Source organism: Asterias amurensis, chromosome 13 (genome assembly GCF_032118995.1).
Source record: "Asterias amurensis chromosome 13, ASM3211899v1".
NCBI lineage: Eukaryota > Metazoa > Echinodermata > Asteroidea > Forcipulatida > Asteriidae > Asterias > Asterias amurensis.
Window position 1 is genome coordinate 17,791,605 of NC_092660.1, and position 24,032 is coordinate 17,815,636.

A 24,032-nucleotide genomic window follows, 5' to 3' on the forward strand; every position below is an offset into this window, starting at 1 on the left:
ATCTAGATCCTTTTTGCTTAGCAGAAACGTTTCCTGCTTAAGCATAATATATGCTTTATACTCACACTAATCTGGGGATTCCAAGAGTGACGTTCATTTCTCCACGACCAGCAAAATGAAACGTATTCAAGGTCATCTGAGTAGAGGGTTCACCAATGGACTACAAAAAAAAAAACATGAGTTAGATAAGCAAAAGTTCAACTGTTTGAAACAGGTGACAACACAGGTTATACACAGTAATTCATTGACAAATAACACTGATAGATAAAAGTGCTTTTCGCCTTCCAAAGTACAGATAGAAAGCCTCTTCAAGGCACTGGACACCTTTGGTAATTATCACAAACCAGTATTCTCACTTGGTGTATCCTAACATATGCATCAAATAAAAAAATCTGTGTAAATTTGGGCTCAATGAGTCATCAAAGTTGCAAGAAAAAATACAGTTGTTGCACAAAGTGCTGTGCCTTTAGATGCTTGAGACTACTCAGATTCAGATATTTGAGTGAGAAATTACCTCTTTCTGAAAAACTATGCTACTTCAGAGGGAGTTATTTCTCACAATGTGTTATACTATCAACAGCTCTCCATTGCTCAATACCAAGTAAGTTTTCATGCTAATATATATTTCAAGAAACTTGTCCAGTACCTTTAAATTCATAGGGTCATTCAAGACCTCGTTTTCCACTCTTTCATTCCTTAATTCCACACAAGGTAGCAGATTTATTTTATCTCTCATTTTCGATTAACTTCATTTACCTGAGCAGCAAGCAGTCCAACGGCCTCTCCTGGCTCACACAGAGAGCGACGATACTTCAAATACAGCAAATCTTGAAACTTCTTCTCAGGGGGGATCCCATCTTCTGCCTCGCTCTTCACGTACTTTTCTAGGTGTTGCACCCCCGTGTTGTTGATGTAGTTCTCTATGATGGAATTAATTTTCTCTGAGATTGAACCGAAGTTGGTGTCAGGTCGGAGCTGGCAATGCACAGGCTCTGGACACGGGGATGCATTTTTCAAAAACCTGCAAAATGAAGACCAGATTTATAGGAATATTACTTTACCATGCACGTATCAAATTTTATAAGACTGACTAAAACCATTTTGATGAAGCAACACTTCTTTCCAAAAGTAATTGACGGCAAACAGGCATGCAACTGCCCGATGAAAAAAAAAGAGGAAACTTTTCGAGACCCACAATGGTACCCTAAAAAGTGTTGAGGTTTTTTATGCTCTTAGGTTCATTGTTAGCATGTAAGACAAAGTGGAGTGTTTTATACAACTAAAATAACATGGAAAAAACACCTTGCCTATGTACATGATGTATGCACCGTAATTAAGTTGAGGAAAACTAACTATTGTTGTCCAGATAATTATGAAATTTGCATAAAATTATTATTCCCCCCCCCCCCTCCAAAATAGAAAAAAAAAAAAAAAAAAAAAATCTTTTTTTTTTTTTTTTTTTGGGGGGGGGGGAATAATAATTTTATGCAAATTTCATAACTACCTGGGAAACAATAGTTATTTTTCCTCAACTTAATCAACTCCCGATGCTTTGCCACCTTACAATGGTCAGTGCGAGCCACTTGTCCCCGCTTGCCGCCGTTAAATCTCCCTCTTGCACACCACACAATATGCCATTCCTGGCTTGTCCACTTTCCGGACGGTTTCGGAGAGCAGTTTACCGTCTACGTCTTTTTTTTCCCAACCAGAACCACTTCCAGGTATTTTTTACTCCTTTATCTATGGCTTTAATTTGGCCAGGTACCACTCGGTCCCGCTCTAAAATATAATTTCTTTTGGATGTCATTTTGACGGACGTTTGAAGATGCGACTGTTTCGTAACGCAATGTGAGACAAGCACACAGTATACATGTACGTTTGGTAACTAACTCACACACACATACATGTACAACACGTGTATACTATTGCAAAACAGCGGGACCAGACGAAGACACAACCTTAGACTCATTTCAAGGCTGTATAATAACTTGGTTTAGCACACAACTCGCCCGCGCCACGGGGTGCGTTCCACTGTTCCAGATTTTTCGACCGTAAACACGGCTATTAATGACCGCACGCAGTGTGTAAACGTATGCATTGCTTGCTGTGGGCTTTAGATTGACCATGCAGTAGAATGGATTGCGTACCGAGGCAGAGGCCAGACCATGCGTTACGATGCATTGTTGTATTTGTCTTAAGATCGCGCTAACCGCGGAATGTCTTTTTTTAGCGCTAATCATATTTTTTAAAACGCGGAATTCCGCGGAAACGCGGAAGAGTTGCATGCCTGGGCAAATCTTAAAGGCACTATTGGAAATTCTCAAAAATAATTGTTCGCATTTAAACTTATTAGGCATTGAGCAATGGAGAGCTGTTTAAAGGGCATATATACAAAAAACACAATGTCCACAGATATACATTAAACTTACACAGTTTATAGATTATGATAGTAGAAAGCGTCCCTTGAAATTTTACTTACTGAGGTGCTGTAGTTTTGAGAAATGAGTAAAAGTAATAATTTTCGTCTCAGTTTTAGCATGTAAAAACGTATTAACCAGTTATGCTATGGTTTGGGTATAATATCATAACTGGTTAAGGGCGACTTGTTTTACTAATTTCTCAAAAACTACACAACCTCAGTTAGTAATATTCGAAGGGAAGCTTTCCACTATCTTCAAACCCTGTAAGTTTAATGTAAATCTGTAGACATTTTGAAAAAGTACCCAAATCCTTTAAAGTATAGAATATTGTGAGTAACAGCTCCCTTTGGATTAATGTAGTTTTTGGAAAGGGGCATTTTCTCACTCCAACATTAGAAGGCTTCAGGCCTGAAATCTTTAAATATTTTTTTATGGCATCTGAAAGCACCCAATCTTGTGCAACAAGGGTGTTTTTTCTTTCATTATTTTCTTGCAGCTTTGATCACGAAATTTTCACAGGTTTGTTACTGTATGCATATATTGAGATACAACACCAAGTGAGAATACTGATCATTGACAATTAAACAAATGTGTCCAGCGCCTTTTAATCTTCTTCTGAGACGCTTTCTTAAATCTCCGGCCTGTTACTTACTTCTCCTTGTTATCATCTTCCCTCCACATCTTGATCATTTCATCTCGGACTGAGATTGGTTCTCCGTCTACTTTGGTTCTGCTGTCTCGCTCCTCAAGCAAGTCGTACATCTTCTTGGAGGAGTAGCTGAGAAATGGGGAACGTCTATCTTGCCTCCGACGGGAACCGTTCTTCTTGTACCAATTAGAGATCTTTACGGGTTCAGAAATTTCAGGAATGATAATGCAGTGATTTTAAGAAGTTTCCATTTAGCCTGTACCATGCCCGATATTTGTATCCCCCTCCCCCCCAAAAAAGTACAAAATTTCCCATACATTAGTAGGTTCCTCTTGCACAAGAGCACTCCCTTTCCTAAAATCCTTTATAGGATGCCTAAAGCCGGCCTCAGGTCGACCTACGATTTTCTTGCGCCTGCAACAATCTGTCGTCAACATACAGGACAAAATGTGCTCAGGTCACATCGTACAAGTTGGAGTTGTTCTACTCTTGGGACTGTTAATTTTTTTGAGGGGCGACTGTTTCAGATTGTCTTAAAATCATCGCAGTTACGCTCAGGTTGTAAATAATCCCTGACTGAAGAAGTTCCCGATGATCTTAGCTCAGGCGCAGTGTGATCCTGAAAAGTTAGTTGCCGACTGTTTTTTGTTGACGCAAGGTCGACCTGAGGTCGGCTGAAGAGGCCAAGAATGCAATGAAAACAAAATAGTAGGGGGTACACCATGCCACATATCGAGCACCAAACAATTCAGTCAAAATTAATAATAATAATAATAATAATAATAATAATAATAATAATAATAATAATAATAATAATAATAATAATAATAATAATAATAATAATAATAATAATAATAATAATAATAATAATAATAATAATAATAATAATAATAATATTAGATGTTAAATTTGCATCGGGGATAAAGAATATTAATTTTGGTTTTTACCCATACACCGATGTGTGGTAGCACTGTATACTCAGTACTTCCCGAGTCCTGTGAAAAAACATCACAGGCATGTTACTCGGGTGGGATTCGAACCCACGACCCTTGCAATTCTAGAGCAGTGTCTTACCAACTAGACTACCGAGGTTGCCCGGCAGCTAGAGGCAGTTCGAATCCTATGTTTTGGCAGCGGGTACCGCAACAATATAATAGATGTTAAATTTGCATCTAGCTGCCGGGCAACCTCGGTAGTCTAGTTGGTAAGACACTGCTCTAGAATTGCAAGGGTCGTGGGTTCGAATCCCACCCGAGTAACATGCCTGTGATATTTTTTCACAGGACTCGGGAAAGTACTGAGTATACAGTACTAACACACATCGGTGTATGGGTAAAAACCAAAATTAATAATAATAATATTATTAATAGAAATAATAAACGATTCTTATACAGTCTCTACGCGCTTTGGTCAGTAAACAGGGCAGTTTTTGATGTGGTGTGGGAGATTGTTCCTTAGATCAGGTGCAGTGCATTGGATGGTACAGTGACCAGCCTAGTGTTGTAGATTTCAAGGAGATTTTAAAAACAGTCTCCTCACCGCAAAACAAGTATGAAAATAAAAGAGCAGGATTCTTTTATTCATTAAGAAAAAAAAAACAGTTACATTTTTCACGGGGCAGACAACAAAGTCTAAAAAAAGATGAAAAAGGCCCAAACTTTTTTAAACCTGTCTTATTATAGCAAAATCAGTATCCTCATCACAAAAAAAAATATTTTGAAATCTTACAAAACTTACAAACTCTAACAAAATTTAAACAAAGCTCTGACCATTTCTTTTAACGAACATTAGTTGATATTGTTTTTTTCAGTTTACAAATCTGGCTATTTCTTATGATGGTCACTACCTTCTTTTGTATTTTTTGAGCTTTGGTAGCGTCACAGTCTTCCCCTTTGCATTTTCTTCCCAGCAAATTGGCGCTGTTGTCTAGAAGGAAAGGTAGCTGCTCCTCTTTAATGAAGGGCGTCCTCGGGATGTCCAATCCATCACCTCCGTATAAGAACTGAACAATGCAACCGTCACTGTCTCTCACCTGTCACAATTCAAGAAAACCAATCTATGAAAGTTTGTTTGGGGTTTGATAAAGGTAAAAAAAAGACAACAAATGTAACGGGATTAAGACATACGTCTTAATAGACCTCTATCATGCTGCCCTTCATCTTGGTCATGTACCTTGTATCGGACAACAATAATGAATGCTACTAGTCGTTTTGCAAATAGGAACCAGATTATTTTGTTCTTCCAGCTTCGGTTTGGTTACATTGATATCAATGGGGGAAATTCAAAATGGCTGCACCATGAGAAAGGTCTATAGATGGAAATTTGCATCAGGATAAAATAATAATTTTGGTTTTTACCCATATACATTATACTTTCTACAGTTCAGTGAAAACAAAATCACATGCCTGTTACTCGGGTGGGAATCCAACCTACGACCTTTGCAACTCCAGAGCAGTGTCTTACTAACTAGACAACCGGCATACATCAGTTTTTTTTGGAAACAGATGTTTGGAGAATCAAGCCAAGACAGGCCAACAGAGAAGTCCTCAAAACTATTCGTTTGTAAATTTAAAATCTTTTGGGTTTGTTAATAAAGGTAACAGAAAAACTTGAACAAAACCAAAGGTATACTGTGTCACAGTTCAACATCATATTTTTGTCTTGAAAATTGGATAAAAAGGTAACAACAAGACCCCATCAAAACATTAACCAACAATCAAATGAACAAAGAAAGTGTTGTAATGGTAATTGTGGAACATTGAAAAAATAGAGACATTTTGCCTCCATGTATTATGGCCTATAATGTGTGTTACTATCGGAGATCAAAGGTTAAAAGATGCACAGCAGTGTCCCCTCTCAAATCATGGTACTTACAGTGAGGTCATAGTTCACAACGAGGCCCTCTATGTGCTTAATAATACATCTCTGCAGGTATCCACTCCTACTTGTCTTCACAGCAGTATCCACAAGACCCTAATGGAAACAACAAATCACAACTCACTTAGGGAGCTTTCTAATTGAACATCAATTAAAAGAAGCACAAACGGTTTCACTAAAAATGTTGGATCAATTTATTTAATCCAAATTTTTCTCCAAAGTAAAATACCTTTCTGTCAGTTTTCAGAAATTCTTTAAAAGAAAATAAACACGTTTGGAATGTTAATATTTTTCCAGTGGTCATGTAAGGAAAAACTATGGAACTTGCGACCTCCGGAAAAACATGTCCGATCTCTACCAACTGAGCTATCTAGATCTATTGTTGGCCGTGTTTTGTCACTATCTTTGTTCTGGGGTGCCATTCAGAAGCCATTCAAACCGTCATTTCTGATTAACCAGGGTCCTATTTCATAAAGCTGCTTGAGCACAACAAAATTATGCTTACCAGAATAAGGTTACCAGCCAAAATACAATGTTACATGTGCCATATGTGACTGGTATCCTGCTCATCTCTGCTAAGCAATAGAGTGCGATGCAGTATTTTCCGCTTAAGCAGCTTTATGAACTTGGGCCCAGGGATCACACCCAATACAATATTTTCAAGGGAGTGAAAAAAAATAAAAATAAATATTTACCTCTCGACCAGCCATACAATGGAAGAAGTATTCCTGCGGGCGTATACCGGTCAAGAAGCGTCCATCCACGTATCCGCCCGCCCTCGGGGATGTATCATAGGGCAGAAAGGATGGGAGGGACCGCCCACTTGCCATGAGGGGCGGCCGACGCCCTTCCAATTCAATCTGACCTAACAGACATGAAATCTGCATACAGTTCACCTGTGAATAAGATAGTTGAAGAACTTAAGAGTGTTACCATCAAGAAACAAATACTCTTCTCACCAAGACAAATTAAACCTTTCGCTTTGGAATCGTCCAATTTGTTTTAATCCTGTGTAAATGTAGATGTATTCAGTATAACTAAGCTGTGGAAATTGTATTTCAAAGGGTGGTTGCGTTTTTGAGATATGGCTGAAAATCCGGAGCAACTATTATGTAGAAGATTACCCCCTTATTGGATTACACAATCTAGGAAACGTTATGTGGTATAAAAACTTTGTGGCATAAAAACTTTTTTTTTTTTTTTACGAAACCCCATAATACTTTGAAGTGAAATGTTTCTCAAAATGCTTTTTTTCTATCGAAAGACCTCTAACCAAGGGTTTTTATTTTAAAGAGTGATTCCCCAAAACATCCTCTTTAAGCAAGAAGCTCTAATAAGCCAGATAAAAACACAGTTGTAACGTTAATGAGAAAGACCTTCTCGCCATTTGGTTTGAAAGTGCAGCACTGAATCCATCAATTGAGCAGAACTGCATCAATGATTGTAGATAATTTTAGAAACTTTATTGAAGAAGATAAACTTGAGTATATTACCTGGGAACCCTTAGCCCCAGACAGCACCATAAGCTGAAGATTGTTATAAGGGAATTCTTTCTCCAGTCCTTTAGACAAGCAGGCGTTACTAATCTCATTTGTGAATCGATCCGTTTGACCCTTCATCTTTAGATCAATCTCTCGTAGCTCGGTATCAGCAGATTTCCTTCAGAGAAAAAAACAAAATATATTTATAATTTCTAAAATTATAAATGTTGTATGCCATGCACACATTGTTATTGCACACATTCTTACACAACCCAATGTTTTTGTTCCACAGCCATTTTTAAAAACTCCATTATCTCAACGAAGATATTAAATAAGTAATGAAAAGGTCTTACTTACTGAATTCCCTTTCATATAATCAAGAGAATCATTGAGATTGGTTTTTAAATGTCAAAGTTGTTTGTCTTCCTTTCCTCAGTGTGATCTGTAATCTCATACACTCTTTTGTCCTCATGCTCAAGTGTTTTTTTGTGTGTGAGTTGGGCCCACTAAAGTCGACAATGGTAAGGAAAGGGCTAAGCTAAAGTTAAAAAAGAGCCAATAGTTTTTGGACATTCATAGACAACTAACCTGTGTGCTTCTTCATATCTTTCTTTCAATGCCGTAATATCGGTGGAGTCATCGTATCCCAAAGCGCTAGCAACGACGTCCGGTCCAATCCCACCTGCCTTCTGCATGATCTTCCTGCGTCTGTAGTTACCCTGGTAACAAGCCAACCAATCAACAAACGTTATAAGCCAGTGTGGCGTGTCGTGGCCGAGGGGATAAGAGCACCGGACTCAGGCTCTGGGGTTTCTGATATTATTATATTATAACCAAAGTTCGAGAAATTTGACTCGAGAAAATCAGAAAGAACCATCTACTAAGATCTCCTCTTTACCTTTTTGGTTATTAGGATGTCATGCACACCGAGGGTGAAGCCAGTGAACTGCTGCAGGAAGGTCGTGAAAAGCCGTCCAAGACAACTCAGGAGCTTGACTGCGACCTGTCCTCCGTATAACTAAAGACAAACAACACATGGAAAACATTATAACCCCTGACCTTTGAACCTCAACTGTTGACTGTGAGAAACCTCCGTTGAATGTCAAACACAGAGTGGATTTACTTAAACAGGAAGGTAGACCAAAGTAAGTTTGAAGCTTTCCAGATCCGCTGCCTCCTAAACACCCTGATCATCTCCTTGCAAGGAAAAGGGGGACGAGGTGTGGAGGAGAGTCAGCTGGCAGTAACCTACCAGAGTTGATCACTTCATCTACAAGATCCAACTTTCCTGGTTTGGCCACATAGTAAGAATGGAAAACAGTAGACTCCCAAAATGCATCTTACTTAAAACAATAACTGTGACAAATAAAGACGGGTTAGGCCTCGGAAGAGGTGGGAAAACGACATCAGCTAACAGCACCTTCTACCTGGAACATCAAGTGCAAAATGTCAAGTAAAAAACTTGATAATAATTTTTACAAACGACTATTTTACCTCAAAGCAGCAATGGACCAGTCCATAGCAGGTGTTTCCATAATTAGCCTTGTCCAGAACCCCGCATACCAGCTCCCCACCCCTCACGATGACTTCGGACTCCGTCATCGACAATCCTGAGAGGGGTGTTCCACCAAACGATGAGGTGCGAGACTCTCTGTTGCACCATGTCCAAGACTGAAAACAAACAATGGTTACTAAGTTATTAAGTGATGTAAAATGGAAGTACAGTATTTATTAAAATGAGGTTACACTTTTGGTAATTACCTCAAAAAATTAATGGCTTTAGAAACTTACTTGGTAAAGAGCACTGGAGAGCTGTTGATAGTACAAAACATTGTTAGAAACGACACCCTTGAAGTAATGTAGTTTTAGAGGAAGGGGCATTTTTTCACCCCCATTATTATTTTTTAATGGAAAAAATGATCTTTGTTAAGAATAACAACTTAGATAAGTTCAATACCAAATGGGAGCCTTTGTATTGCTATGTACCAACTAAATGCCTTGCATTATCATCAAACTTCCTGTTTTTGCAATTTGCCTTTTCTCTTAGTATCGTTCTATAAGTAGTTGGTTTTACCAGTAGTTTGTGTAGCTTTGTACATTGAAGAAACTTGAATAAATTTCCCCCTCCAGGGGAAAAAAAAAAAAAAAAAAAAAAAAAAACTAGAAATTGAGAGTTTGTGTACAAACTCAGGGTGTTCGGGTGAATGGTCAAATGAGGTCACGTTGTGTACAACATTTGTAGAACATTACAAGAGGTTTCATGTAGTGAAAGAATCTTGTATGTAGCATTTGAGGTTCTCAAGATATGAATTTTCTAGTGTTTAACGTGTTTCTGAGCATAATGACGTCATCAATGACGTCATCATTCCAAAAAAGTTGCGGGTTCATCTACTCATGAAGGTTCATGTTTATGATAAGTTTCAAGTTCATAGTAGTTTAACATTTTGTTCAAAATCGCACGAAGAAAGATGAGGCGAATCCCAGCGTAGTGGAATTTGAATTACGCGCGCCTTCAACGGAGTCTGCATGTGTATACACAACCCGTAATGCCCACAGCCACGCAGTGCTGTTTTGTCGTAGAGCATGGATACAATGTAGGCCTACATGAACTACACGCACACATAGTAGCATTCACATACATGAATGGCGATACTATCTGGTTTCTACGCGTAATGAATGGAGGTCAACACAAACGCGCGCTTTTACGACCAGAAGGCAAAATTCAACTGGCATTATGTTTGTGCAAAAGTTTGAGCAGGATAACTGATCTTCAAACTGATATTCAAATTTTGCGAATATGATATATAGTTCTTGAGATATGAACTTTTGAAATTTTGAACTTCCGTTTTCAACCGGAAGTAAAAGTCACATGAGGTCACGTTGTGCACGACTTTTGTAGCTAATTACAAGACCTTTTATATGCACCAAATATCTTGTGTGTGGCATTTGTAGTTCTCAAGATATGAACTCTCCAATTTTTAGCGTTTTTTTGAACGTAATGACGTCATCAATGACGTCATCATTCCAAAAATGTTGCTGTTTCGTCTACTCATTAAGATCAATATATATGGTAAGTTTCAGGTTCATACAAGCTTTAGTTTTTGCGAAAATCGCGCGAGAACGTTCGAGGAGAAGAACACGCAGAAAAAAAAAAAAAAAAAACAAAAAAAAACAAAAAAAAACAGAACAATAACAATAGTTGTTCGGCTGGTGGCCGAACACCTAAAAAATTGTAAACCTGAGAAAGCCTTTCTCAGTCATCTATAAGCACACACTTCCAAGCCTGCAATTCTATGCAACGGGTTGGTGTTTTCTTTCATTATTTTCTTGCAATTTTGATGACCAATTGAGCCCAACTTTTTACAAGTTTCTTAAATTTTCCCATTAGAAAATAAAAGCATACTCTAAAACCTGATTCATACAATGTACTTCCTGCAAGTGCGAAACAAAGTTTAAAGTCACACACTCGCATCGGATAATTCAGAAGAGCTGAGCTGTGTACAACTCCTGCAAACTATTCCAGCAAAGCTGTGCATCAAAATTTGTAACGCATTTGCAGGATGTAACAACCGACTCTAACTTGGATATGTCCAAAGTTAGTATTGTTTAAAGCTTTGCATGGTGTGTATTCATAGGAAGAAACTATAAGTAAATGGTAAACATGCAGGTACAACCATGTGTAAATCTCTTAGGGCGAGTGTTGGTTTTGAAAATAGCCGGTGTGGTTGTGACGTTTCGAACAGTATAAACCTGAAGATGAGCAGAGAATACTGTTCAAAATGTCGAGACCACACTGGCTCTTTTCAGAGCCAACACTCCCACAAAAGATATTTACACATGGCTGTACCCGCAAGTTTACTATTTATTTATCGTTTCTTCCTATATGTCCAAAGTTGTTTACCTTGCTGCCAATCTTAGCCTTGCCTTTGAAGTTGATGGGTTTTGACTCTTCAGGAATCACATTGAGTAAGAGTGTGGATACAACCTGTTTGCCAGACCATAGCCTGAATGGCTTCATGATGGCTGGAGGGAGAAGGCGTATCTCACCAGGATGGTCAGTCAGAGCGTTGTACACCAATTGTTGATAGTCAACCCTGGAAGGAAAGCGCCCGACACAAAAAGAAAATTACAAAAATACAGTCTGTTAGTTTTAATCAATCAATCAATCAGGAATGGAGGCTGTTGAAAATAAAAAACCCTAAACAATGAGCGCAAAGCGTGAAAGCTTGCAAGCGCAAAGCGTGAAAGCTCGCGAGCCTGACAGCTGCGGAGTGCCAAACCTGCTTACATACATTTATCTTTGGTTTGGAAAGCCTTACTTTGCAATCTGGGGTGTTCCATATGGTTTTATCTTCATGTTCTTACGAATTTGATATTAGTTACAAGATACAACAACAAAACAAAAATAAAAAATTAAATTGTTTTTTTTCCCTTCATCTATTTATTCATTTTTTGGGGTGGGGGTTTAAAAAAAACACCCGGATTTCCTGTTAAAACCAGAGAAATGACATCCCTGATCAATCATTCAATCAGTTCAATTAATCAAAAGTCGTTTATTGACCCCCTTGCTACTGTGCCACTCTTACCAATTTGGTGGTCAATAGGTTAACGTGTAAAACGCCGCGTCGCCTAAAGTGCTCACTTCACTGAATAACGCACAGTCCGCATTGCCCACCAGTGTGGCGGTTCCAAGATTTTCTGACGCTGACGTCAGGTGAGTTGGGTCAATAAAGTGTAAAAATGCAAAGTTTACTCTAAGGTACTGAGGCACTTATAATGTACAGGAAGCCTGTTCCACATTTTGGGCCATTCATATAGAATGATCTCTCTGCAAAAGTAAGTTCTTGGCACAACAAAAAGGGTACAAGCCATCGTCAATGTGATGACAGCAATAAACATTGACGCAGGAATTAGGTTTGGTGACCGGAACTGGAATAATGAATACCTTGTGAAGAAGCGACCTCTGACCGTCATCTTGACCCCTGCTACCATGTGATCTTGGATCAAGCCACCCAGGGGAGTACCGTCTTTAGGGACGAGGTACTGCTGACTGGTGTTTGCTGTCAAACAAACAAAACGAGAGAAGATAATTGAGAGATGGTAGAGACTCAATATGCGGTCAAGCAAAATGAGTCATTTGTCAACCTAGGTCAGGTATGACATGAGAGTGTATGCTTAAATGCTGTTAAGACCCCAGACTGATACCTACTTCGGTTCAAAAGTTTTGCAAGTAGAAACACCAAGAGAAAGAAGAGAACGAAACTGAGAAAAAGGAATTTAAAGTAGAGTTGTTGATTGAACATACATGGCACATTTTCTTGTAATAATATAACAATAATAATATAAGTAGGATTTGAAACTTTGCATGGTGGAAATAGGATATAGAAAGGTTCGAGTTGAAACCAACGGTTGTTTTCAGAACCACCCCAACTCATTAGAGATAGTCATTACATGGTGTTACCGCAAACCTTTCTATATAACAACAATATAACAATTTGAGGCTAATCATTCTTACTGAGAGGCAAAGGATGTGTCTTTGTGTGCAAGAAGCAGGCATGCGAGGGTGCCCTAGACGGCCAGCCACATCAACCCATGATCACAGGGCACAGCCACAGATCGCAAACATTTGATTTTTCCGGAGGGCCCGGGGATAAACCCTATTGTCAAGGAAGATTTGAAGTTGATAAACTCACCTATCGTAAATGCCTCAGCTCTTCCGAGCTCATTCTGAGGGAAGTGAACATTCATTTCATCTCCGTCGAAATCAGCATTGTATGTCTTGCAAGCGGAGTAGTGAAGTCGAAGAGTCTTCTCACCTTGTAAGACGCGGACCTTAAAGGTAAGGGTCATAAATTGGTTTTATGTCAACGTCATGGTGTTTTATTGGCAGAATTATTAAGAACGATACAGTAAAAGTCACCTGTGAAAGTTTCAACTGAATATGGTATCTACTTGTTGAGAAAACAAACTGTCACAGTATTTTCACAAGAACAAGGAGTCTATCAACATTTAGCGAGGTGACAGCAGTTACCAACCGCATCTCTGGCCACAGCATTCACGAACGGATACCAACTCTCAGAAATATATCAATAATGCATACATGAATATTTATTAATCCAAAACAAATATCTCTTTAAAGAGAATCGAAACGGTTTCTACTATCAACAGCTGCTCGCTTCTCTAACAAGTAAGTTTTTTGGTGAGTATTTACAAAGTTTCACTCTCATTTTCTTACCTTGTGTGCCATGATACTGGGCTTGTGTAGTGTTGGCTGCCGATTCAGTAACACAATATCTCCTGTCCGTATATGTCTATGCACCTGGACAACAACAACAACAATAACAACAACAATAACTCATTAACAACAACAACAACAATAACAATAACATCAATAACAACAACTCCCAAACCTCCGATTATCTACTCCGCGGCAGTAGAATAAGGCAAGACGGTTCTCTAAGAACAAACTCTACCTGGCAAGTAGATACACACATGGTGTTACCGCAAACCAAATATACAACAACAAACAAGTTCACTAAATGAATAAGGTAGTAATAAACGGTTCTTTTTAATAGAAAAAAACTATAAATGAATAAATAAATAAATAGTAAACTTGAGGGTGCAACCATGTGTAAATCTCTTTTGTAGGAGTTTTGGCTCTGAAAACAGCCGCCTTTTTCTAGACTTTTCTAGAAGTATACTCTGCGTGTCTTCAGGAGAAGTTCTTTTGACTTTTGCTATCACAAAGTTTGGCAAAATAGTGTTTGTTGATATTAATGCTCAGTTCTCAGTTTCATAGTTGCTAATTTTCGCAGGCTGAAATACTTTATCAACAGTGCACTGAATGGTCCAACAGTTTTTCTTGTTTCTTGTTAAATTGTTCTTACAAAATTTGCCTCAAACAAGGGTAAAGGCCACTCTTGGTTTGCGGCTACAACAAGAAATATATTCAAGATGAAAAATAACTTGGGGAGCTGCAGGTAGAAATTGATTCTCCTCTTAAAACAGTCTAGATGGTAGGATGGAGGGAAACATTCACCAGGCAAGGAGTTCCTTGGCTCTTTGTTCTACATCATTCAAGATGAAAAATAACTTGGGGAGCTGAAGGTAGAAATTGATTCTCCTCTTAAAACAGTCTAGATGGTAGGATGGAGGGAAACATTCACCAGGCAAGGAGTTCCTTGGCTCTTTGTTCTACATCTCAGCAGATCAAGAGTGTATGGATGAGAAGAAGCAGAAAGCCTTGTTTCACGCTCAAACATTTTTATAGGGGGAATCAGGTCGGACACACCCATAGCACAAACCATGAAAATATCTGCGCAAAAGACAGAGGCTGGGTACAGACCTACGGTGGGAAAGAGGTTGTAATGTTGATCCCAAATCTTTGACATCAAGATTAAATATACGTTTCCGCACTCTATCTATAAAAACTAACAGAAGCTCCGGCACAAAGGACACATCATTCCTTCAAGATACAAACCTTTTTCTGAGAGTTGGGTCCGTGGTGAATATTCTTAGGTACCAGAAGTTGTTTAGCGGCTGCCTCACGTTTTGAAGGATCAAAGGCACTCAATCTCATCTGACTGCCATCCTCATTCTCAATCAATAAAGCACTAAAATACAAAGACATTGTTAACAACGAATCATTGATTGGTCAGACAGTAGGAGGGTTGACCGTGTACTGTGTAGATGCATCCACCACATGATATCATAATACAGGCTGGCACAGTGCATCTACCGATCAAAACCACAGTGGATGATATTGAATGTTGTTACGAATCTGTATCTGTATATTGAGCCGACATTTTTTTCTTCTAAAGACGGGATGGCTTAATTTCTAGTGAGAATGTCAAACTTTTAGTGAGAGTGTCTTTGAAGATGTCTAATGAGTTGCTGAAAATCACCTTACAGGGTAAGGCATTCCAGTCATTGATGGTGGCCGGAAAAAAAACTGATGTCGCAACCCTTAAGGTGATCCCCTTGCTGCCGCTTCCCAGGATGTATCATAATTTGGGTGTGATCCCTGGCTACATGGCAGTTAACGGTTGTATGGCTTCTAACTGGCACCCCGAACAAAGATATTGAAAAAATAGGGACACCGCCAATATAGGGCTAGATAGCTCAGTTGGTAGAGCGGGCACGTTAATCCGGAGGTCGTTGGTTCGAATCCCACTCTAGTCAATTCTTTGTTCAACCCCCAAAATTAGTCATAGATTTTAGTCGAGTGACGAATTTGATGGAATTGGAGATTGTATTTTCTGGAGAGTCATGTAGGATGCTTTCCAAAATGTTTTGAAAAGGGATGTCAACTAAATTACTGAAAGTTCCTAAAATTGATTTATTATTTATGTTTTTAAAAAGCGTGCACGCAAAGTAGTCACCCTGGTAGGGTTGGCATGGTTTCTCAGTCCATCCCTACTAGGGGTGAGTGACGAGAGTAGAGTAGAATAAAGGAAAAGACAAGATGGCCGTACATACCCTGGATGCACGTTGGGTCCATTAATCACGGCCTCCCGTAGCTCTCGTACATTCCAGTCAGTGACTGGCTGCGGATATGACAACTTCTTAGCGATGATATCTGGAATACCAATCTCGTCTGCGTTGATGTACGGATCAGGAGATATGACAGATCTAGCGGCATAGTTGACGCGCTTTCCCATCATGTGTTTGCGGAACAGTCCTTCCTTCTTCTCTAGGAGCTGGCATAAAAAAAAACAGGACAAGCTCTTACTTGGACATCTACATGTACTTCATTCATCGTCCAAAGGTTTTTATGCAGCAGCACCAAGCCTTTGGAACACTCTTCCTTATCAAATACGTCATGCTAATTCACTTTCCGATTTCAAAACATCACTCAAAACACACCTTTTCCATACTTATTTCGCTTCTTAAGCTATTTATTTATTTCACATTGCGTTGTACATGTATTGTAAATATTTAATTGCTTGTTATTCTGTTGTAAAGCGTTGTGGTACCTCTTTTGTGTAAGAACGCTATATAAATGCTTTGATTATTATTATAAGATTGATCGGCTTTGATCAGCAGCATTTTGCGCCACAGCACCTTGTAAACCATACCTGGTGCTACAAAAGAATAGGTCTTATACTTCAGCAAACTAACTCTAGGCCTGTACTCCAGTAAGGCAATGAAGGCGATTGCCTCCATGCCCCTTGGTCATTGCCTTGGTGCCCTTGAAATGCTCCAGTAGAAATTAACAATTTCCTCATAGGGTGCCCTTTACCAAGGAGAAAATGCCTTGGTGCCCTTGCCCTTTCACAACGAAGCACGTGCGTCGTGGGCGGAGCCTACTGGATCGGTCTATTGCCCGTCTTCTGCGTTACAGTCAACATTGAGCGGGGGGACGAGGGGCGGGGGTGACAATGTTTGTTGTCAGTGGGAAGTGGACAGGGAATAGTTTCATACAACGTTAGGAATGGGTGGCCAAGCCTTTTGGCCCGGGATTGTAGCTAGAGCTGTAGCCACCAAGTCAGACACGGTCTAAATCTCACCTGTTTGATTCCGGGCTGTTTATCTCGTGATAATTTATCCAAGTTGCTATCAATGACATTATTGACGTGAGTTTGTAGAGTGACCCAAGCATTCTGAAGCTTCTCTGCATTCGTCTTTCCGGGAATCATTTTCAAAAAGGTCTGTTTAAAGACAAAAGAAACAGGTTTCGATATTATAAAGAACATAGACAATTCAATTCAGACACTTTCAATCTGTACTGGAACAAACAACGACAATCGAAAGATTGTATCCTGTGTCTAGGAAGACGAGAAGAGTATACTGTTCAAAATGTTGAGATCACAAGCACTGTATTTTCCCAAGTCCTGTGAAAAAATATCACAGGCATGTTACGCGGGTGGGATTCGAACCCACGACCCTTGCAATTCTAGAGCAGTGTCTTACCAACTAGACTACCGAGGTTGCCCGGTAGCTAGAGGCAGTTCGAATCCTATGTTTTGGCAGCGGGTACCGCAACGATACTAAGAGATGTTAAATTTGCATCGAGGATAAAGAATATTAATTGTTTTTTACCCATATATATTGAAACCTCAGCATGCAATTCCTCAAATCCCATAAACAATGTTGTCATAAACTGACCTTATCAATGTCTGCTTCTGTCTCCTCCTCTTCTTGAATCGTCTCTGTCTCTTTCTCCTGATTCACTTCCTTGACTGGTTCACCCATATGTCTCAAGAGCAGGCGTAGAGTCTGGCAGTCCTTGATTACTTTAGCCAGATTGGCCGACTGTGGATTGTCAAATTTCTTATCCATCACTCCGGTCACCTGAAAGTTAAATCGAAAGTTTAACAATTGCCCTCTGTGGGTCGATTCAAGTATTCTTACAAAAGATTTCTTCTCCCCTATGATGTGGCATAGCTCTCTTTTATAAGTCTGTCATCAGCCATTTGCTTTAGTCCTGCTAGTTTATACATATTTCTCTTGTTGCAACCCATTCTATTTTTTTGTAAATGTTTCCTTGTTACCTGTTCGTCTTGTCTCCTTGTTTGTAGTTTGTCTGTCTAGGCTGTCTTCTACAAGCCTTGGTTAAATCTGACAGCCTCATACTCTCTTTATTTGGGTTTACATAGATTAAATATTTCGCTCTGTTCTCTGTGCTTATGATTTTGTATACATCTGTGCAATATTTTGTATGTATGTAATATCTTGATAAGGGCAGTAGTATGAAATAAATATTGACTTGAATTGAGTTCAAACATATAAAAAAAAAATGAAAAAAAAAAAAAAATGTATTGCATTCGCATTCGCAGAAAGTATGAACCGGCCCTACAAAATCTTGATACTCAACTCACCGGTCTGAACTTGGAGGGTATGACAGGCAATAGATCAAGAAACATGAGATCTGTTGGGCATTCCTTGTCCTCGATGACTTCATCCTCTTCTTCATCTTCCTCTCCGCCTTCTGAATGTCCTTCTTCACTCTCATCTCTATCTACATCTACCCCGGAGTAATCGATCGGGTCACCTTCATCGTTTCCAGTCATCGCTGCTGCGACGTCCAACATCCCAAAGACACATTTCAAAATAAACCCTAGACGAACACAAATTTAATAAAAAACATGACCGATATTTTTCATATTTTAAATTCTGTGACGGTACAGTGCAATGTTGTATTCAACTTAAAACTTTTGTATGGTTTCTCCTTATGGGTCAAGTGATTTGCAATTTTTATAATGTTTGCCGTCGAATAGGGGCCAATTTCATAGAGCTGCTTAAGCAAAAAATTTGCTTAAGCACAAAAATAGCTCGCTTATTTTACACATGTTACTGGCCAAATTTCATTCCATATACATTGCTAATTTTAGCTGTTGTTTACTTAGCATAAAAATTGAGTGGAGTCTTGGCCGGTAATCTGATTTTACTAAGCAATGAATTTTTTGCTTAAGCAAAATTTTTTGCTTAAGCAGCTCTATGAAATTGGGCCCAGGATGAAATGAAATGACACTATCATACTTCGGACACCAAAATAACCGAGAGTTATTCAAATCTCTACTTCCATTTCAAATCTCTGTTTCATTAGTATTACAATGTTGAAGTCAAATGTTTTCAAGAAACAAAGTACAAGACCTTGGCTTTCATTACATTCAGGCATGCCAAAGTCCAGCAGGATCAAACATCTAATTTCTTTCACCCCTTCCACTGATGGAAACAAATAAAACCCGGTTCATACTTCCTGCGAATGCGAAGCGAATTTGACGCCACAACCTTCCTTTCGCAGTGATATTTGCAAGTGAGTTGAACAAAGTTGAACTGCTGCGAATTATTCGTTGCGAATTTGTGGCGTCAACATTCGTATCACATTCGCATTAGCAGGAAGTATGAACCGGGCTTAATATTTTTTATCCTAATGGGCAATTCCATGGTCAGTCGCATTACACTTTTCTGTGTCATTTCTTGATCTTGGTGCTAGTAGTTCTATGTGAGATATTCTTTCCACCAAGTTTATAAACTTTAACTTTTGAACTTTATTGAACTTTTAGGTATCAAACCCTGTAATTTAATGTAAATCTGTATACGGTTCCAAACACCATTTGGATGTAAGAAGTTAATGATTTGGTCGCTTAACCCTTTCTCACCTTCATTTTTCATGATTTTCCGCAAGTGCGTGCGTGCTTCTTGGGGCGATACAAATACCAAATGCATCTTGTTCTTGTCCCCTGTCTTCGTTAAGAGCTTACTGTTGTGCTCACAGCGGAAATCACGTATGTGCTCTCTACACTTGAAGCATTTACGGCTTCGGGAGAGAAGATGCTGCTTCAGAAAATCCTGAATGAGCTGACGACGGTGATCTTGGACGTGACGACTCTGACATTTGGATGAATCACTGTCACCTTCTGAAATTGGAAGAGAAAAATCAACTTCTTAGCACATAGATTCAAGCCTCAAAGTCACCTAAATTTCACCCACAACAATTGCCGTGGTGCACTGTGCTTTTGCTGTGGTGCCCTCTACAAAGTTTTAAAATTATTTTTGTCATAAGATATCAACCAACGTCACAAGACCGGAAGGCCACTTCAAGGTGAGGGAACACTAAACTGATTTGGGCAGTCAAATCAACTTTCTCAAGGGGCACGTTGCCACCAACTCCTGGGGCGGAAACCCCTTTTACAGTCCGTAAAAATGTAACCATGGGTATCATAACAATAATATCGAAGTCTTATATAGCGCACGTATCTACCAAACAAGGTACTCAAGGAGCTGAGTATATACAAACTTTCAGAAAGATAGGTTATTGAAGTGATGAATTCTGAGACCCAATTATGTAGCACCTTATAAGGCGTTACAAGGTGCTACGGCGCATACAGCAGCCACAGCCAGGAACACCGTGGCGAACCCTTCTCTTTTCGATAAGTGCACTGGGTTCTTTTACATGCGTTACACAATGCATGGGACCAACGGTTTTACGTCCCATCAGTAGGACGCAGCCGTGGTTAAGTGTCTTGCTTAAGGACACAAGTGTCACGGATGGGGATTCAAACCCACATTCTGCTGATCAGAAACACCAGAGTTTGAATTCGGTGCTCTTAACCTCTCGGCCACGACACATTATCAACAACTGGCATGACTGGAGAGCAGCTATACACTTCCTAACTTTTTACAAAGCAACTATGGTCACTGCCTTGCTCACTGCCAAGAATCAAGCAAGGAATTCAGTAAACTAGACCGCCCGACCACGACAATACAAGAGATTCTTTTTTACCTTCTTTCATGGCAGCTGCAAGACGCTCCTTTAATGCTGTCTCCACGTTGTCGGCAAGTACATAATTATCCTCCTCACTCTCTGATACAATGGTTCTTGCGATCTCCGCCATTTCATCGGCTAAAGCTAATAATCCTCGATCGAGAGCCTTAATCTGGAGCTTAATGAGCCGGATGATCCAACGAGGTGGCTGAAAGATGTGGCATTTTAGACACGCCCCTCTCAGCAACTAAACAAACAAATAGAATGACATTTTCATTGATTTGATTTGAGTAGGTTTTTTTAGCTTTACATGGTGGAAGTTAAAGAGGATTGCGGTAACACCATGTGAATATCTCTTTTTGAGTATAGTGTTGGTTCTGAAAAGAACTAAGCGAATCAATGTGTGGTGAAGAGGTTTTCCACTAGTGGTTTAAACCCAACGAGGCCTGCATGGCTCTTGATAATTTTACCGAGACGAAGTCGAGGTAAATTATCAAGAACCAGACCTCGGTGAGTTTAAACCACTAGTTAAAAACCGATTCAACACACTTTGATTTCCATTCATAAATACCTTTTCGGTCAAAAAACATCAACACTTTTAGGTCAAAAAGTAAAAATAAATGCAAAAATTATAACTGTTCAATGATTTCTTTCAACACAACACCCCTCAAGCTATAAAATGGTAAGGCCCTCGGGTAAACAACTCCTTATAAGGGAATGCTGGACTCTGTTTTTGTTTTGCATTTATGGCTTTCCACTCGGGCTGTGCTGTTGCAGTAGTGCACAAATATTGAGTGGCTCATGAGTGGAATGGGAGGAATATTATCGCAAGATAAAATTGGGACTGTTCCATTTCACAAGGCGAAGCCGAGTCAAACGGAACAGTCCAAAATTTACTGAGCAATAATATTCCTTCCATTCCCTGAATTAAAGCCACTCAATATTTACTTTATATAACTGACATATAGATCCTTGTCATTTGATGTATTTTAAAAGTATAACATTATGAAAAATCACACAAATTACTGACAACCAAAAATCATATAGCCCCGCGTAGCGGCAGTTATGCATAAGTTGGATCACAACCTTTTGCACAGCAGCCTTTTGTTTTAGCAGCGGCGCGGCGGCGCTGTACTGCTCAAAAACATTGGGTACAAGGATGATCCTAACTGTTGAATGGGAAATGCGATTCCCCATGGGCGAACAGGTCTTTTTGATCGCCGGTGTGGATGGGAGTTATAGTGAATGTCATGTGAAGTAAGTTCCAGCGAACAAATGACAAGGATCTGTATGTCAGTTATATAAAAAGGTCTATACATACCCGGTAGACTAAATTGAAGAACAATGGATTGAAGACTGGTAGCGGGAGGCTGACATGACCCATGTGACCTGGACAGTGTAATGTACCGAGGAAGCATGTTCCACACAGATCATCACGACCAACAGGACCTGGTAGATCAAAGAACAAATAAAGTCTAAGGTTGACAAATTGTAATTATCAATGTTGTAGCCACAGTGGGCGGTGTCTGCACAGAACAAATAAATTTTACCCAGCACTCTCAGTAAAGTGCCACCCATCAGCACAGATTTCCCCAAGACTGCACTTCAACAATGATGGCGCCATATCCAATAAAGAATTTTGTCGCCCGTGCTCGCCCTGAGTGGACTAAATTGGATTTAGAGCCCACAACTAAAATTGGTCTAGCTATAACACCGTTTACAAATGATGAATAAATTTGGACAAGAAAGAAAATATACAAAACCGGTCACAGAGAACTATTTTAGCAATTTATTCAAGGAAACGTTAATCATGATACTTTGTCCAAAGCATTGAGGTGAAATATTGCTGTCAAAATAAAAGATGATCAAACAGAGTAGTAAAGGCTCCCAAAAGAAATTTGAAGTTTTTCATTTCCAGAAACTTGTACGGAGGCACTCATTATTTGGTGTCGCTTGAACATAGCTCTTCTTAACCACTCGGCCACGACACGCCACACTGTTCAAGCGGTTAAGGATTCATTTCCAGTGCCATCACTCACCAAATACAGGATCGTAAAGTCCACTGGTGCTTGCGTGACCCAGGTCATCAAACGACTTTGGATTCCTAACCTCTTTGACACTGAGCTTACGCAGTTCTGAGCTACAGTAGGAAGAGAACGACACACTCTGCATTCGCTTGGTGGCGATCTTGTTACGGAACGTTGACATGGTCGATGGGTAATCCTAAATCCAGCTAGTTGAATATGCTATGCAACAAAGGGTAGATATGGGTGGAGGAGGTCAACAAAATTGACAAACGAGTTATAAAAACTTACACAAATTTTAATATCTAATAATACAATTAGTGTTTAAACCCTCTGACGATCACACACGTACCCACGTCAGTTGTCATTCAAACGTACCAGTTCTGTGACTATCTTTAATTTTCTTGTTATGAATGTATTTGCTGCACAAATTTGTTTGTTGGGTAACAAATAAGTTAGTTGCGATAACGTAACCCTCCTCCCACCGTCGGGAGGAAGGTTACGTTAAACGCAACTATAAATAAGTGCACATTTTTTATTTTAAGGGAGGAGAAAATAACAACAAAACAAAAACCAAGCCGCAAGCTCTCAAGTCAATGTCATCACACTTCCTTATTGCCAGGGTAGCTGATGGTGGTCAGAGTGTGTCAGACATCTCGTCCGTCAGACAACTCAACAGTTCGGAAAACTCAACAGTTGAGACAACTTGACGGTTCGACAACTCGACGGATTTTCTAGAACTAGAACTAGAAGAAAAAGTTGAGTTTCTGAACTGTAGCATTAGCAAGAATCAAATCAAAAATTCAAGTAAAGACAGAGGCAGACCAGCCGGACAACTCTCCACCCCGAGTATGGCAGAACTTGGGTTGGGGCTACGCACCCTTCCTTCCTTCCTGTGAAGTGCAGCCTCGCATATGTGAGGATAAATGCACTGGCATTATTATTGTTTTAGCGTTAGTGCCAGTGGCAGTCTACAAAAGACAATACTTCATCAAGCCTACTCCACTCCCGAAACCCGCACCGCCCCCACCCCCCTCAACATTAACAATTTATTTGAAAAATACATTATTTAATATTTATATAAAACAAATCAAATGTTTTACTTTTGAGTCCACTTCCTACCCCACCTGGGAAAAGAAAATACAAGTTGTAACAACAGTTAAACAAAAATTCACCTTTCAAACACTGAATATGTAGGGTGTCATATGTGACAGTGGAACTGGCAAAACCATCTTTTAATTAGGACCTAAAGTTAAAATAGAAGCAAGAAGCAGCTGAAAAATCTTGTTTGGTCGTGCCTGCCTACACACACGTGTGTACTCATCTTAAACAGCGCCCTCTGTGGCTAGAAAGGAACACTACACAAATACA

General features: G+C 39.5%; 1 protein-coding gene across 1 annotated transcript in view; it reads right to left on the reverse strand.

The window, feature by feature from the left end:
• Window positions 1-23,967, reverse strand: part of LOC139945779 (DNA-directed RNA polymerase I subunit RPA1-like) — a 32,483-nt gene extending 8,516 nt beyond the window's left edge. Inside the window, exons 1-24 of the mRNA XM_071943197.1 lie at window positions 23,837-23,967; window positions 22,677-22,883; window positions 21,959-22,086; window positions 20,656-20,884; window positions 19,532-19,789; window positions 18,248-18,486; window positions 17,535-17,720; window positions 16,937-17,077; window positions 15,906-16,126; window positions 14,908-15,040; window positions 13,663-13,746; window positions 13,121-13,259; window positions 12,373-12,487; window positions 11,329-11,521; window positions 8,922-9,098; window positions 8,326-8,445; window positions 8,016-8,146; window positions 7,440-7,605; window positions 6,642-6,842; window positions 5,944-6,042; window positions 4,916-5,101; window positions 3,073-3,263; window positions 757-1,021; window positions 66-160 (exon numbers count right to left, since the gene is read on the reverse strand). Coding sequence (XP_071799298.1) covers window positions 66-160; window positions 757-1,021; window positions 3,073-3,263; window positions 4,916-5,101; window positions 5,944-6,042; window positions 6,642-6,842; window positions 7,440-7,605; window positions 8,016-8,146; window positions 8,326-8,445; window positions 8,922-9,098; window positions 11,329-11,521; window positions 12,373-12,487; window positions 13,121-13,259; window positions 13,663-13,746; window positions 14,908-15,040; window positions 15,906-16,126; window positions 16,937-17,077; window positions 17,535-17,720; window positions 18,248-18,486; window positions 19,532-19,789; window positions 20,656-20,884; window positions 21,959-22,086; window positions 22,677-22,845 — 3,866 coding nt within the window. The 5' untranslated portion in view covers window positions 22,846-22,883; window positions 23,837-23,967. The remainder of the gene's footprint in view (window positions 1-65; window positions 161-756; window positions 1,022-3,072; window positions 3,264-4,915; window positions 5,102-5,943; window positions 6,043-6,641; window positions 6,843-7,439; window positions 7,606-8,015; window positions 8,147-8,325; window positions 8,446-8,921; window positions 9,099-11,328; window positions 11,522-12,372; window positions 12,488-13,120; window positions 13,260-13,662; window positions 13,747-14,907; window positions 15,041-15,905; window positions 16,127-16,936; window positions 17,078-17,534; window positions 17,721-18,247; window positions 18,487-19,531; window positions 19,790-20,655; window positions 20,885-21,958; window positions 22,087-22,676; window positions 22,884-23,836) is intronic.
• Window positions 23,968-24,032: the final 65 nt, after the last annotated feature.